Genomic DNA, 17,120 nt, shown 5'->3' with positions numbered 1-17,120 from the left:
TACTGTAAACAAAAAGGTACTGACAATTTAAATTGATGGCTCTACTCACCATCTGATTGTATCTGTCTTCTTAAATGCATCTTCCGAAGAATCTGAGCCTTAAATGAACAAGGTTTACTATTATAATTTTGACAAAACGGGGATTCAAAAACCACAATTAGCATTGCTGGCTAAGGTTTAGCAGGATCGTAGCCACTCTGTGCAGAACCTAATGCTTTCCCTCAAATATTCCGTAAAATCCAGGTTGACTGAATCAGCAATACAGCTCATAGAAACATTTAAGTAAAAAAAGATATGCTGGCAGGCAGTCCACTGGAATGTGAACAGTGTACCTGGATCAGGGCCCAGAAAGTTAAGTTTGGGCAGGATTTGGTCTTGGGAAACCAAGGCAGAGAGCTGGCTTGCATGCCACAATAAGCAATAAACCATGGCTTGCTCTGAGCAAGCACCACCCTTCTTCACACTAGGCCTGCCTAGAACAGGAACAAACATCAGAGGTTATGGTTTAGTTTCTCCCCAAACAAACCACAAGCCAAGGTTTGTTCTTGGCTTACCACTCAAGAGATGTTGGAGAGAAACAAATCACGAGTCCCGGTTCACACATACTGTTATGCCAAGCCTCACTGTTTTCCCCAGCTCCAGGCAAGGCAACCAAAGTGGTAGCAATTAAGCAGCATGCATGAGCATACTTGTTTACAGTATGTTTGCAGTAAGTTCAAACCCTGTTGAGCTATGTCCACTAGGGGATCTGGGACAAGTTAGAGCAGTAAGCAATTCTTCTATTAGGATCCACCAAGATTCACCACTCCTTATTGTAATTACCACAAAAGGGGACACTATGGAAGAAAAAGTAAAGGTAAAGGTAAAGGGACCCCTGACCATCAGGTCCAGTCGTGACTGACTCTGGGGTTGCATGCTCATCTCGCTCAAGAGGCCGGGAGCCGGCGCTTGTCCGCAGACAACTTCCAGGTCATGTGGCCAGCATGACTAAGCTGCTTCTGGCGAACCAGCGCAGCACACGGAAACGCCGTTTACCTTCCCGCCCGAGAGCGGTCCCTATTTATCTCCTTGCACTTTGAGGTGCTTTCGAACTGCTAGGTGGGCAGGAGCTGGGACTGAGCAACGGGAGCTCACCCCGTCGCAGGGATTCGAACCGCCGACCTTCCGATCAGCAAGTCCTAGGCTCTGTGGTTTAACCCACAACGCCACCTGCGTCCCTTGGAAGAAGTAGTAGTAAAAAACAAAAACAAAAACAAAACACCAGGCACATTTAGGGATACAAAGATGCTACTTTCAGCAGACAACAACAGGTAAGTATTATTGTTCCAACTCCTGCTATTCTGACTGGCCCAATTTATTGAAACACTTACCAATTTCAAACACAGCGGCTTTACTGGAATTGCTTTTCTTTCTCAGGGAGCAGCGCCTTGTTCCACCATCTAATGGCAAGCTGGAGGTCTCACCTTCCTAAAGGAAGCAGAGAAGATGTGTTAGGGGCCTACAGACATTAACATGCAATCCAGATGCAGTCTAGTTTTTATGTCCCTGTATTCATCACAAAATTAATTCTCCCCTGTACTTTTCAACATCTATATGATGCCGCTGTGAGAAATCACCAGGAGGTTTGGGTTGGATGTTCAGCAGTATGTGGATGATACCCAGCTCTACCTCTCTTTTAATCAGAACCAGTGAAGGCAGTGAATGTCCTGTGTGAGTGTCTGGAGGCTAACAGATTGAGGTTGAATCTTGACTGACAGAAATACTGTTTTGGGAGAACAGGCAGGTGTGAGGGACTCCCTAGTCCTGAATGGGGTAACTGTTGCCCCCTGAAGGACCAGATGTGCAGCCTGAGAGTCTTTTTGGACTCACAGCTGTCCATGGAGGCACAGGCAAATTCTGTGTCCAGGGCAGCTGACTACCAGCTCCATCTGTTATGCCAGCTGAGACCCTACCTGCCTGTGCACTGTCTTGCCAGAATGGTGCATGCTCTAGTTATCTCCCGCTTGGACTACTACAATGCGCTCTACATGGGGCTACCTTTGAAGGTGAGCTGGAAACTGCAACTAATCCAGAATGCGGCAGCTAGACTGGTGACTGGGAGCAGCTACAGAGACCATATAACACCAGTCCTGAAAGACCTACATTGGTTCCCAGTACGTTTCTGAGCACAATTCAAAGTATTGGTATTGACCTTTAAAGCCCTAAACAGCCTCGGCCCAGTGTACCTGAAGGAGCGTCTCCACCCCCATCATTCTGCCTGGACACTGGGGTCCAGCTCCGAAGGCCTTCTGGTAGTTCCCTCCCTGAGAGAAGTGAGGTTACAGGGAACCTGGCAGAGGGCCTTCTCGGTAGTGGTGCCTGCCCTATGGAACACCCTCCCATCAGATGTCAAGGAAATAACTATCTGACTTCTAGAAGACATCTGAAGGCAGCCCTGTTTCAGGAAATTTTTTAATGTCTGATGTTTTACAATTTTTTATATATGCTGTAAGCTGCCCAGTGGCTGGGAAACCCAGTCAGATGGGTGAGGTATAAATAATAAAATTATAATTATTTTAACCATAGAACTCTTAATATTTGATGCTGAAGAAACTCTAGCTCTCTTGAGGCATTTACTACTCTACACATAAAAAGGTCCCCTTCTGACTTGAGCAGGAGCACTGCCAGGCCATGGGGCATCACTGAGGAGTTGAGTGAGCCCCACCTGTTCCCACAGGCCCCTTGGCAAGTTTGGCAATGAATGCTTGAGGAGGGTTTCCCTCTCACACACAAGTTATACGGATACAAGTTCGTGTAAGATCTTGAATGAAAACTTTAATGTAGAACACCAGTGTTGGCCTCCTTAGGGTTGGGAGAAACATTTTCCACTCATCAAAAAGAAAAACACTGCAATCCATACTAAAGTCAATAGCTATATTAAATTACCAAACCTGGTTGGATGAGACCTGCGAAATATTCCTTGACTAGAGGATTGCAGATGGCTAGACAAATACAGAATTGGTCTAGGCCTGGCAGCACAAGGGAAATAAAGCTGCATCAATCCAATAAGGCTATTTAATCTATAGGAGGTATTTTATTATGGGCAACACTTTAACCTGAATAATGGTGATGGGAGGATATCTGAATATAGCAGATCATGCCAAGTTTCCTTCCTCCTTGTCAAGTGTTGCTGGTGCCCAAAGGGCCAAAAGAGAATTAGTATGCCTTAGCCATCCTTTGGCTCCACCTTGCACAGCTCCTCTACTTATTTCTCAGGTCTTAATAGGATTCTAGGCCAGCTTTCTGAAGTTCACATATAAGCTTACCTCTACTGGATATTTAGTTGACCAGCTGTTCACCTGAGTACTCTTCCCTTGGCTTGCCAGACTTGTCCTATTTTACTTCCCTTACCCATCAACACCAGTGTTCCCTTTCATTTTGTTATGGGCTAATCAACCTACTCAAACCATTGCAATTTTCTTATATTTCCTTGGTCAGCTGCCTCGATGTGGATTGGGTTCCTCCCCTTTAACTGATGTGCCTACCTTTAAGACGATGGCACTCATGATTAGCCACCAACAAGATCTGACTTTAAGGCAGGTCAGGAGCCAGAGAAAGGCAGAGTGGGAAAACAAAAAGGGAAATTTAATTGTGGTGACCAGTCAACTTTTATCTCCCAGTTTCTTGAAGGTTACTGCAATGCCAAAACCATTTGGTTATAACAAACGTCTGCTTTAGTCTGCAGTGTCCCTTTTTAACAGTTACTCTTTGAAGCTTCCCTGAAACACATTAGCATGGAAAAATATCCCTCACAGCGGTAATTTCAATGACAATTAAAATGCATTATAGCTTCAATACTCCAAAGCAATAAAAACAGCTTTCATTCAGATGCTTTTTAAAAATAAATAGTTATTCTAAAGGGAGTGATTATATACTAGCACTTTTCACAGCCTCGGAGTCCAACTCAAGTGCTGTTTATAATTTTATAGTCTAAGCAAATCAATTTGAAGCCATCTTGCTAAAGCTAAGCGGGTCTGTATTTGGTCAACACCCAGATGGGAGTCCATCTGATAACCCCAAGTACGCTGCAATCAGCCACATGATGGAAAAAAGGAAGGAAAATCCTCTTTGCTACATGAGCAATCAGGCTGGCACATTGAAGATGACTGGATCAGGTCTGCTGCTATCACATACAGTGGTGCCCCGCAAGACGAATGCCTCGCAAGACGGAAAACTCGCTAGACGAAAGAGTTTTCCGTTTTGGAGGTGCTTCGCAAAATGAATCTCCTATGGGCTTGCTTCGCAAGATGAAAATGTCTTGCGAGTTCCTGCGGGTTTTTTTCCCCTCCCCCCCTTTTTCTAAGCCGCTAAGCCGCTTATCAGCTGATCCGATAAACCGATAAAAGCCGCTAATAGCGCTAATAGCACTAATCCGCTAATCTGTCAATGGGCTTGCTTTGCAAGACAAAAAACCGCTAGACGAAGAGAATCACAGAACGGATTCTTTTCGTCTTGCGAGGCACCACTGTAATGGCAACAGAGCCAGCTCAGGATCCAGCAAATATTGTGCCAGTCCAGGTCTGCCCCCAGAATGCCTGTTCTGGGGGTTTCCACTGGCTACTGCCAGTCATAGTTTCCACATACCCACCATTTGGGTGGGCACATCAGGGCATTCCTCACCAGCAGTGCCACGGAGAGGCACCTCTATCTCACCAAACCTTCTCCAACATAGTGCTTCAAGGGGTTGGATAGCTCTTTAAATATCATTAGGATAGCAGGCAAAAGGAGAGAAAACACTGTTACCAAGCTAGCATTTCTCTTTTTCACTTCCTTCACTCTCTTCAGTCTGTCCCTGTAGCCTTTGCAATCAATGACTTGTTTTTCTTTCCATGAAACAGAAGCAGAAGCATCTTCTAAAGCTTTCTTAGGGAAACACAGATCATCTGAAACTGAGAAGATTAAGATAATCAAGAAGCAAACCCTTCATCTCAAAAACCTGGGACATGAAGTCAACCTCTTAATAAGAGGTGAGCTTTGCAGCACAAAGCAAGCCAAGCTGCACATAAAACATTATGGTTCAGGAATTCTGCTGCCTTTGGACTTGGATTTGGGAAAGGGGGGCATTTCCACTGGGGGCAAGCAATATGTAACATTTGCAGAATGCAAGCTTCTTTTTCCATAATTTTATATAGATTTTTAAAAGACTCCTGTTTCTAAAACACTGCAAAACCAAAATGCTTACTCACTCCTAGTTATCATACAGTTGTCCAAATACAAAGGTACTACAGTGGTCAGTGGTACCTCGGGTTACATACGCTTCAGTTTACAGACTCCACTAACCCAGAAATATTACCTTGGGTTAAGAACTTTGCTTCAGGATGAGAACAGAAATCGTGCTCCGGCGGCGCAGCAGCAGCAGGAGGCCCCATTAGCTAAAGTGGTGCTTCAGGTTAAGAACAGTTTCAGGTTAAGAACAGACCTCCGGAATGAATTAAGTTCTTAACCCGAGGTACCACTGTATGTCATCTCTGGAAGGCATCCAGGCTCAAACTTTGCTCTACTTCAAGAGGAAGGGCTCCAAGGTTGTAGACTAATGTCTTCTTCTCCCACAACAAGCAGCAACCATTTCACATGGGGGTTCCATTCCCGGCCCCTGTACATGTCAGCGGAGAGCATATAAGTACACCCTGCCCCTGTTCTGCCTTCTTCCAGGTCCACAAGGACTCATGTGTCAGCAATTGTGTGTCAATTGGACACACCTAAAATGGTCGCGTCCTGTATTCAATCTGGTTCTATGAAGCCAAGGTAAGAAATATGCATTTCAAAGGGTACTGTTTGACACCTTAGAGCAGGGAGTGGCCCTCTAAATGTTGCTGGGACTACAACTCCCATCATCCCTGACCATTTGCCTTGCTGGCAGGGCTGATGGGAATTCAAGTTGAGACAGTTTCCCCACCTGTCTTAGAGGTTGAGATAGGATGCCAGAAGATGAACTAGTATAGACCAAATCATTTAGAACTTTATAAGGCAAAATTATCATCTTGGGATTTATTTAAGGATGCAGAAAATCAGTTGTGCAGTTCTGCACCACAAGAAGACAGGGGGGGGGCGGAATTCTAACTGACCCAGCTTGCCCTCCCCCAGCCTAGCAAGTCTCAGAGGTTCATGGAGATACGTAATACCTACACTTGAGCCCTGTATCATGTTCAAAAGCACGGATGGCTTCCAGCACCACTTTGATTACTTGCTTAAATCGGACATCTTCCCATAGACTTCTGAAAAAAATAAAGACAACAAAGATATGTAGTCAAGTGATGAAATAGACGTTTTTATCTACAGTCACCTGAGACAGCGCTCAGGGGACTGGATTGGGGAAGTGGAATAAGTAATAAGAAAGGTTTCCAAGCAGTAGATGCTTGAATTTCTAAGATGCTGCAGGCTTTTGTCTAATTAAAGAATTACTCACTTTATAATAACCCAAGAGACAGTAGGTATTGCGCTTGCTGTTTCATACCCGTTTACTCCAAGAGTCCTTTGGTGAGAAAACAGCAAGCCATGATAAAAACAACAGGGTTCTGATCAAAATTTAGGTAGAGAGGCAGAACTGTTTTCAGCCCAAGAGACACATGTAGCTGGTGGGTGGAGCCAATGCAAAAATGGGGAGGGCCACCCTGTTTATCCACACACTCCCCCCCCCCCACATTAACAAAACTCATTTGCCAAGGCATTTATACACTCACAACGGCAGTAATTAGACTTGAAAAATGTACAGGAGCAGTTTTCGAGCTTAATTGCCATGGGTTGGGGGGATAACCATAGCTGTGCCTCTCTTCAGGCATTAAAAGTTCTTCCACAGGTGTGTTCTCATTGCAGAAGGCTCTAGTTATCTGTCTATTGCTGAAACTGTTATCCTGGGTCTGCACTGCAGTGTGCTTAGTTGCATAGTTGTTTCATTCTGTTCTAATTAAATTTGGTCATGAGGAATTTACCTTTTGGTGACTTTGGCATTGCAAAGTGGACACCGTACCGCACCCTTCTTCTGTTTAAGGAGCTTAAACATGCAGAAACTAGAAAAGAAAAGGGAAGTCTAGGTGTGAATACTGGTCTTTATCTGAGGTGCGGGGCACCCTACTAAGCCCTTGTTGGCTTGACCACTATGTACACACACCTCTGTCAAGCTCAGTTACCACCACTGCTTTCTTTTGCCAATCTGAGCCAAAACAAACTGCTTACTCACAACAGTTTCAGAGGCATGTGATCCTCTATACTCTGCCTCAACTGGACCCCAAGGAAGGAAAAGAATCAATATACCAGCTTCCCATGCTTACCAGTGTAGTAAAATGTTGCCTCCTTTACACAATTTCTTAGCTTTTGCTTATCTCAAGTCCTTCCCTCAGGAAGTACTGTAGAAATGATTCTATGACTTTTTGCTTCATCCTTTTAAAAAAATTATTACTATTCAAAGTTTGTGCAGTAATTTACAGGCACAACATAAACATAACAAGGACTCACAGTGAATTATAGGTAGTATGAATCAGAAATAACAATAAGAATTTTTGCAGTATGGTAGCTGAGATTAAGATATAACAAGCTTACAAATCAATAAGTTTGTTCCAAAATGATTTTTGGAGAGGAAGTGGTTTGTATAGGGTGCAGAGAGGAGTAATGATTATTATTATATTGTTGGAAGAGATTAAAGTACCACACAGAGTGAAAGGAATCTGGTTTGACCCAACTTTTAGATAAGCATGTTTAATGACTTAACCTTTCTAGGAGGAAAGTATGTTGCCAAATACATTTGTACCATGTAAGCAACATGGTTCTAGTAATTTCCATACAACTATTTCTTGAAACTTCTACATACAAAATCTGAAAAAAGGGCTTACCTGCAGAAGATGTGGGCACAGTTTGTTGAGACTGGCTCCTTCATTACCTCCAGGCTAGTAAAAAATATATATAAAGAATCAAAACTAGAAAACAAATGCAATTCTCTTTATGTCCTCAAATAATAAAAGGGCCAATAGGTAAATTTTTTAGAATAATAGCAGGTTTCAAAGATAAATCTGGCACATTTATAAGGAAATGAGGGAGAGATATAGGCCAGGAACCAGAAAGCTATTAATAGAGATGGCTATGAACTAAAATGCCGCCTAAACTAATATCAGTGGATTCTAAAGAAATTGCTTTTAATATCCAATATCAATGTTACCCAGCACTACATAAATACATATATGTACACACAATTCAAAATGTAAGTAACAACTCACAATAATTGCTGGAAATGCAAAGGCTCAAAATCAGATTTTATGTAGATCTTTTGGGAATGACCAAAAATAGTCATTTTGGAATATAATTCACATTGCAATCAATAAAATTACAGGATACTCATTATTATACGACCCTAAATCTCGTCAAGAAGAAACTGAGCTGAATTTGTTGACAGCCATTTTGTTGCAAAAAATGGAATAAAAGCAACTCTTCATCAATAGCAGACTGATTTGACATAATCTAGTCAAGTATAACTATGATTAAAATGAAGTGTTTTAGATAAGTTTATAATGAACAACCAAACAAGGTTTTAGAACAATGGTCATTTCTGATTTTTTAGAATGATAGGCATCAAAATAATATACAAACCAAAAAACACTTTTTCTTTATTGTAATTGTATACTTCTACACAAGCCAAACATGCAAAATTACTATATTAATATTTTGTTTTAAAAAGTAAAATGTAAAGCCATAGTATATTTTTGCATTTGATTAAGCAGAGTAAAAAAATAAAGCACCCAAACTACCCATTTCAAATATGGCATCCTCAATGCAATGTCTGTATAGGAACAGACTGCTCTATCATATTAACATGGAATCGGTTCTCTGCAAACACAAAAGAAGAATCTTGCAGCACCTTAAAACATAACAGATGCATGAATTGTATCCTCAGTTGACAGAGCTGTCCTTGCATAGAGATAGCCACCTAACCTCATATAGCTGCTCATTAACAGAGACATAAACCATGGGATTGTATCCAACTAAGACCAACTAACTTCAACGGCTGTACTCCGAGTAGAACTATCATGTGATACAACCCTGGGATTAGGCCCTACAACAAATCTAGATGCCAATTCTGTCCCCATATTTACTCAGGCAACAGTCTACTGGCAGAAGATCATAAATTCAAAAACTAATCAACACAAAACTATCATGAAACATGCCATTACCTGCCAACAATACTATACATTCCTGGATGCCACGTTGGTGACTGGAGAAAGCAAAATGTCACTTAGAGAAGCATCTGGTATATTTTCCTTGAAGCTTGAATTTGATTAGTCTAGATTGTTTTATTTGATATTTTAATGTGTTGTAAATCACTCTGAGATTTGTTCTTTAAGTTTCTAGCACTACCTATGTGGTAGGGTCTGCAGACCATCAATTCTAGCACTACCTATGTGGTAGGGTCTGCAGACCACCAATTAGGAACCCCTCTCCTAGACCACTCTGATACTGTCTTGAAGTCACTGAAGGAGCGTCTCCACCCCCATCGTTCTACCCAGACACTGAGGTCCAGCACCGAGGGCCTTCTGGTAGTTCCCTCACTGTGGGAAGCCAAGTTACAGGGAACCAGGCAGAGGGCCTTCTCGGTAGTGGCGCCTTCCCTGTGGAACACCCTCCCACCAGATGTCAAAGAGAACAACAACTACCAGGCTTTTAGAAGACATCTGAAGGCAGCCCTGTTTAGGGAAGCTTTTAATGTTTGGTGCATTACTGTATTTTAATATTCTTTTGGAAGCCGCCCAGAGTGGCTATAATAAATTAATAATAATAATAATAATAATAATAATAATAATAATAATAATAATATATTATTATTATTATTATTATTATTATTATTATTGAAAGTCAGTTCTTTAACACAAAAAAGCATGAAATTTCTGAACATCTGTCAGCAAGTTTGATTCTATCCATTTAGAACACAACTGAAGTTAAGGTTCTCTCTCCTGCTACGTGAGGAAATCAGGATAGCAAACTTAGATTGAGATTTATGCCACATATTGCTATTGAAGTCACTCTGTTTAACTTGTATAGATGTTTGAGCTTTGCATAGATGTCAAAGAGATAAACAACTACCTGACATTTAGAAGACATCTGAAGGCAGCCCTGTTTAGGGAAGTTTTTAATGTGTGACATTTTAATGTGCCATATTTTTAATCTTTATTGGAAGCCGCCCAGAGTGGCTGGAGAAACCTGGCCAGATGGGCGGGGTACAAATAATAATAATAAATTATTATTATTATTATTATTATTATTATTATTATTATTTCTCAAGCTGTATCTTTTTTGCATTTCATGACCTTTTGGGCCCACTGTTTCCTTGCCCCCACCTCCTATAACCATTTATGTACACTGGTACCTTGGGTTAAGAACTTAATTCATGCTTGAGGTCCGTTCTTAACCTGAAACTGTTCTTAACCTGGGACATCACATTAGCTAATGGGGCCTCCCACTGCCGCCGCCGCGTGAATTCTGTTCTCATCCTGAAGCAAAGTTCTTAATCCGAGGTACTATTTCTGGGTTAGCGGAGTCTGTAACCTGAAGCACTTGTAACCTGAAGCATCTGTAACACAAGGTACCACTATATATATTTCTGCTAACTAAAGACCTGATGAAGTGGCCTGAAGTCCACAAAAGCTCATATCTGTTAATATTTAGCGTGCCATAAGGTTATTCTTTTAAGAGAGCTAGTAAGTGTAATACATCTGTGGACAACCCCCACCACAGTTGGTTTGGAATTAACTATTACTTCAGGTTCTTATGAAAGATATTGGAAACACTGCCCATGATGATTTTTCCCTCTTTTGAAATAACCCAGCTTTAGTAATAAATATCCATTTCAGGAACCATCTGCTCTTTCAGCAAAATGCTTAACACACACATCCCACACACTTCCAGGTCATACTTACAAATTCCCAATTTGGTACTACTGCTGTATTTTTGGTACTGTATTGAATTATCTCTTTTTGCAGTTGTCTGATAAAGGATAACAGAATGTCTTCTTGCTTTGATATAAAAATCAAGGGTATGGCTCAATTGTGACATAACAGCCCAATCATAATTTGGCCATCAGGAATGTGCTATAAAGTCATGTGCCCCATCCTCCCCTTGCATACACCAATTCCCACTTCCATTTCATGTTTTCTGTTATCTAGCATTTACTGTGATGTAACTGCAATAACCAGAATTTGACACATTCACTTCAAACCAGTTTTTGAAATCTGACTTGGAGATAACTCTGGTTATCAGGGACCACAGTCTGCTTGATTTGAAGATCATGGAAAACTGTGGTTATTGCAAATCAGGAAGTGACCGGCTTTACCACACCTCAGTCTGATGCTCAGTCTATGGTTTCTCCACAACATCTGAACTGAGCTTAACTGAACATCTTTGACAAGCTGCGGTGATTCTCAAAATCATCAAAATAATATACAGTAATAATAATAATTTATTATTTATACCCCCACCCATCTGGCTGGGTTCCCCAGCCACTCTGGGCGGCTCCCAACAGAATTAAAAGCACAATAAAACCTCAAACATTAAAAACCTCCCTAAACAGGGCTGCCTTCAGATGTCTTCTAAAAGTCAGGTAGTTGTTTATTTCCTTGACATCTGATAGGAGGGCATTCCCTCACTTCTCTCAGGGAGAAAACTGCCACAAGGCCCTCGGAGCTGGACCTCAGTATCCAGGCTGAATGATGGGGGTGGAGACGCTCCTTCAGGTACACTGGGCCGAGGCTGTTTAGGGCTTTAAAGGTCAGCACCAACACTTTGAATTGTGCTCGGAAACGTACTGGGAGTCAATGTAGGTCTTTCAGGACCAGTGTTATATGGTCTCTGTGGCCGCTCCCAGTCACCAGTCTAGCTGCCGCATTCTGGATTAGCTGCAGTTTCCAGCTCACCTTCAAATGTAGCCCCACGTAGAGTGCATTGCAGTAGTCCAAGCGGGAGATAACTAGAGCATGCAGCACTCTGGCAAGACAGTCCACGGGCAGGTAGGGTCTCAGCTTGCATAACAGATAGAGCTGGTAGACAGCTGCCCTGGACACAGAATTGGCCTGTGCCTCCATGGACAGCTGTGAGTCCAAAAAGACTCCCAGGCTGTGCCCCTGGTCCTTCAGGGACACAGTTGCCCTATTCAGGACCAGGGAATCCTCCACACCCGCTCTCCCCCGTCCCCCCAAAACAGTACTTCTGTCTTGTCAGGATGACAAGTATCTGCTTGGTTTTATAAAACATTCTGGAACAAAATGATCTTCATTCAAAGATCCCATGAGAATACAATACACATAATAAAACAAGCATGAAGCGTATTAGAGTGGTCTGATGCTAGGACTGCATTTTCTAGTGTAACACTTATGTCCTTGATTTTGGTGCCCCCAAGTGTTTGCTGCCATGACAACAAGTATTTAGCACCAGCATAGTGTTGCATGTCACCCCGTTCTCCCAGCAGTGTGAGATGCCAGGGTTTCCAGCTGCTCACCCAGGATTTAGTTTTCTTGGAATGAGGGGTGGTGGAGACTGTAGTGTCTTTGTGATATATGGTTTATTTACACACACATGTCACCTGAGCCCAAGATTGAGGGGCTCACAGCATTAACACTCCAAGAGCTATTGCTTCTCCCTGTCACAACCTTGGACTCAAGTAGAAATCATGCATGACACTCTCTAGCTGCTGTATGCTTCTAGCCCAGTTCTATAATACACCACTCTGGCAATTGTCCCTCTCATCACCAGCCAGGTAAAGGAGAGGGCTCACTCATTTGTCCTCTGATACAAAGCCACTTCCTTTGTTACACAAACAACCATGCTTAGGCCCATTTACTCACCAAGAAGCTGGTCTGGCTACTTCAACAATCAAATCCCCCATTAGATTTTAACCCTTGCTGGGTCCAGGCCCCTAGCAATTGCAAGTGACTCAAGCATCATGCAAGCTGACCCCCTCAAACTCAAAGCAATGGGGGGGGGGAATCACCAAAGACCCAGATTTTTGCATTCTACAATGCAAAAATAGCAAACCCAACTCTTAGCTATGTACATCACTATGAATGCATATAGTATTTAACCACAGCTTTATATTCTACCTGACCAAAGCCTGCTATGGCACATCTATACTAGAATCCTAAATGATTTTCAAGCTTATTTAACTGCTGCAAATTCCCATGCAAGGAATCCTAGTAATTCTTTAAAGCAATTAGAAATCTCCAATAAAAAAATTCCTAGCATCTTCAGTGATATTTACAGCAATCCTCAGAGGACTCCTATGACAGTTCAGCTGGTTCAAACCAATATTGCAAATGTGCCATAAGGAGACACAGGAGGTCAGAGACTGAAATAAGCCAGAGGAGGAACACATTCATATAAGGTCAATTTTGAACAATGTGGCACAAATACAGCAAGCTGGCAGGAGCATTCTATGAAAAGCACTTCACACATACTATAAACTTTCAGATAAAAAGCTTGATTGGGCAATGGAGATGTTCCTTCCCTGCTTCTTACTCATTTGCAACTGGCAGAAGGCTTACTGTGTTTTTTGTGTTGTTTGGATGTCATATATAAAACTAATAAAGAGTAATTGAGAAAAAAGAATCTGAAAGATACAGGCTCAGTTGAAACCTAACAGGAAATCATGAAGTTCACATTCTCTCATTTTCCCAGTCCTCTTTCACAAGATTGAAAGCTTCTGCTTTAGATGTTAAACTAACCATAGTTCCCTGTGACACCCACGTTCAAAAAACAGATATTGTATTTTGAATCAGAAACCAAGGGGACACTAATTTTTTTTCCATACCATATTGGGCATTCCAAGTTCTTCTGCATAGCCAGCAATATGCCACGAACCTCCGCAATGCTTGGAATGGAGGAATCCATAATGTCTTCTACACCTTCAAAAATTAAAAGGCTTCATGTTAAAATAGTCTAGTATTCTAGGCCTAAACTACAGTTTCAGACCTAAGATTCTATTAAATGGGTAGCCCAGACTGATTTGGAAATAAGGCCTATTGAGTTCAGAGGACTTTTACATCCACTGTCAGTGTGCAGATGAACCAGTAAGAATGACTTTTATTCTGCAAATCCAATAACATTTCAGTTCAACCCAGTGACTACTTTTTTTAAAGTTACTCTCAGCTAAGTAGACAGACAACTGAAACCTTACTCACAGCATAATTACTTGCTATGTAGATAGGATCACTGGACACTTTTTCTCACAGAAGGATTATTGTTGCTATCAACAAACCCTGAATGTTACTAACAGCTTTTAACATCCTGATTAAATGAATGATAATAAATGTATAAATTTGTTCCTATATAGTAGAAACCATGTAGCACTGAAATATTCATCTTCAATAGAAGTGTGTTGCACTACAGGCTACTCTTTCCTTATAACTCCCACCCCTTTCTCTTATTAATGGATGAAGGGGTGGGGCAATGGCATCATTTTAAGAAGGGGTCAGCAAATCTTTTCAGCAGGGGGCCGGTCCACGTCCCTCAGACCTTGTGGGGGGCCAGACTATATTTTGAAGGGGGAAAATGAACGAATTCCTGTGCTCCACAAATAACCCAGAGATGCATTTTAAATAAAAGGGCACATTCTACTCATGTAAAAACACCAGGCAGGCCCCACAAATAACTCAGAGATGCATTTTAAATAAAAGGACACATTCTACTCATGTAAAAACACGCTGATTCCCGGACTGTCCGCGGGCTGGATTTAGAAGGCGATTGGGCCGGATCCGGCCCCCAGGCCTTAGTCTGCCTACCCATGATGGTCAGGGGTCCCTTTACCTTTAAGAATGCAGCAGGAAAGCCTGAGGAAGGCCACAAATACACCTGCAGGGTGGTGGCAAAGGCATGAATGCTGGCCGGAAGAAACTATGCGCCCCAGACCCCACCCTGTCTCACCTATTGGAGAAAACTGGAGAGAGAGAAACTTGGCCACCCACCATAAACAGAAGAGACGTTAACACCCACTGATTCGGGAATCTATTGCTTACCTGTCGCCTTCATTTAGCTTTAGGCGCCAGGCAAAGACTTTCCTTTTTAACCTTTAACTCTCCGTGGCCTTTTAGGAGTGGGTGGGATGTTTTTAATGCACTGCAAGGGGTTGCACTAGATTACCCTCGGGGGTCCCTTCCCAAACTCTACAATTCTATGGCTAATACACTTCTTTCCTCCCCCCCCCCAACCCCTGGGCTTTAATGCTGGTTTGGTTTGTAGCCCCGGGCGAGATAAAGCGGCTAACAAAAGTTATAAATATAAATCTATTATTTATTTATTCAGTTTACATACCGCCCTATACCCGAAGGTCTCAGGGCGATTCACAGAACAAAATCAGAATAAACAAGCACAAAATAATCGAAATAAAAAACAACAACCCAATAACAACCCACCCAAAAAAGAAACACGTTTTAAAATTGTCATGTACTGAGTTGACTAGGATCCAAACTGCAGCAGTCTGATGGGTCCTAGAACAATAGGATTCAGAATGCAGCAGTCTGATTGGTCCAAGAACAATGCAGCAGTATGATTGGTTGGCAGGAACCACCCAATCATGCTCCAGATATAAGTGAATCCACAACCTGATTGGCTTACAGTAGAATTCCAGAATTAACCAATCATGTGCAGCCCATTGTGTAAATAATGTATATAAGCAGATACTTTGAGGGGACTTTCATTCATTTCCTCCTCACCACTAGGATCTGAATAAAGAGCATGAAATCACTTTGCGACTCTGAGTATATTTCAAAAATAAATAAAATAGCCGCCGTTTGACCGACAATGCCTCATGAACCGAGTCCCTGGTTTTAATATAGGAAAACGCCGCTGCGCCCCCGACCTTCTCTGAAAAACTGGGCGAAATTCCGAGTCTCCAAGACACACACAACACCCGCAAGCCGCCCTTCCCATTTCACGAGCTTTCCCCGTCTCTCGCCCGGTCAGATAACTCTCTTTTTCAAGCCACGCTGACTAACTGCGGCCCGAAAGGAATTCCCCCCGCCGGCTACCCGAACGCTCTTAGCCTTCTCTCGCCGCCGCTGCCCGCCCCCCGCCAAAAAAAACCCCATTTGATACCTCAAGACAAACGCCAAACCCCGTTTCGCTCTCTCCCCTCACGCAAACGTCCCCTCAGTCAGTCGTCACGCGCGCGCGCTCTCTCTCTCTTCCTCTAACCGTCTCTCTGGCCCTTTTTCGCGCCTTCTTTCAGAACCGTCCCCTAGGCAACCTGTTCGCCAACCAATCATCTCCTCGCTTCCGCATCCGTCGCGATCACGTGAACCAGAACGCCACTCTTTCCCCCCCCCTCTCTCTCTCTCCCCCCCCAATTGGCCGCGCGGGGAATGACAGCGGAGGGAATCGCGCTGTGTTTAACCTCAATCTCTGAGCAACGTTTAAGGCTGAGGCTGAGCTGCTTTATCGGCTCAGTATTGTCTATATACCAGGGGTCAGCAAACTTTTCCAGCAGGGGGCCGGTCCACTGTCCCTCAGACCTTGTGGGGGGCCGGACTATATTGGGGGGGGGGAATTGAACAAATTCTTATGCCCCACAAATAAGTCAAAGATGCATTTTAAATAAAAACACACATTCAGCTCATGTAAAAACACCAGGCAGGCCCTACAAATAACCCAGAGAAGCATTTTAAATAAAAGGGCACATTCTACTTATGTAAAAACACACAGATTCCCTGACAGTCTGCGGGCCGGATTTAGAAGGCGATTGGGCCGGATCCAGCACCCCAGACCTTAGTTTGCCTACCCATGGTCTACACTGACTGGCAGCTGTTCTCTCAGCCGTATCCCTGCCAAGAAAACTCCTTGGACAAAGACAACAGGCATATTTATTATTACTTATTATTATTAATATTTATGATTTGAATGGAGGCTGCGAGGGGGCACCGGTATAAGCTTCCCCCCCAAAAGCGGAGAAATGATTTCTGGGTTTTTTCTGACTCATGACTTATTTCATGTGGCAGGAGTGGGGGAAAGGTAGGCGGTTCACCCCTATTAATTCTTCGTCCACCTTCGGGGTGTTAAGTTTTAAGAGGATGAGAGGAACAAACTGTCACTTTCGGCTCTTTGGGCGAGACTACAAC

General features: G+C 42.8%; 1 protein-coding gene across 1 annotated transcript in view; it reads right to left on the bottom strand.

The window, feature by feature from the left end:
• Positions 1 to 16,232, bottom strand: part of BRCA1 (BRCA1 DNA repair associated) — a 55,090-nt gene extending 38,858 nt beyond the window's left edge. The window contains exons 1-8 of the mRNA XM_082194672.1: positions 16,102 to 16,232; positions 13,820 to 13,913; positions 7,866 to 7,919; positions 6,969 to 7,046; positions 6,166 to 6,254; positions 4,783 to 4,928; positions 1,371 to 1,467; positions 50 to 98 (exon numbers count right to left, since the gene is read on the bottom strand). Of these exons, the coding sequence (XP_082050798.1) occupies positions 50 to 98; positions 1,371 to 1,467; positions 4,783 to 4,928; positions 6,166 to 6,254; positions 6,969 to 7,046; positions 7,866 to 7,919; positions 13,820 to 13,899 (593 nt within the window). The 5' untranslated portion in view covers positions 13,900 to 13,913; positions 16,102 to 16,232. The remainder of the gene's footprint in view (positions 1 to 49; positions 99 to 1,370; positions 1,468 to 4,782; positions 4,929 to 6,165; positions 6,255 to 6,968; positions 7,047 to 7,865; positions 7,920 to 13,819; positions 13,914 to 16,101) is intronic.
• Between the last annotated feature and the right edge of the window lie 888 nt (positions 16,233 to 17,120).

Source organism: Podarcis vaucheri (genome assembly GCF_965113315.1).
Source record: "Podarcis vaucheri genome assembly, chromosome: 13".
Classification (NCBI taxonomy): Eukaryota; Metazoa; Chordata; class Lepidosauria; order Squamata; family Lacertidae; genus Podarcis; species Podarcis vaucheri.
The sequence above is the reverse complement of the archived record's forward strand: the minus strand, read 5'-3'. Positions and strand labels throughout refer to the sequence as shown.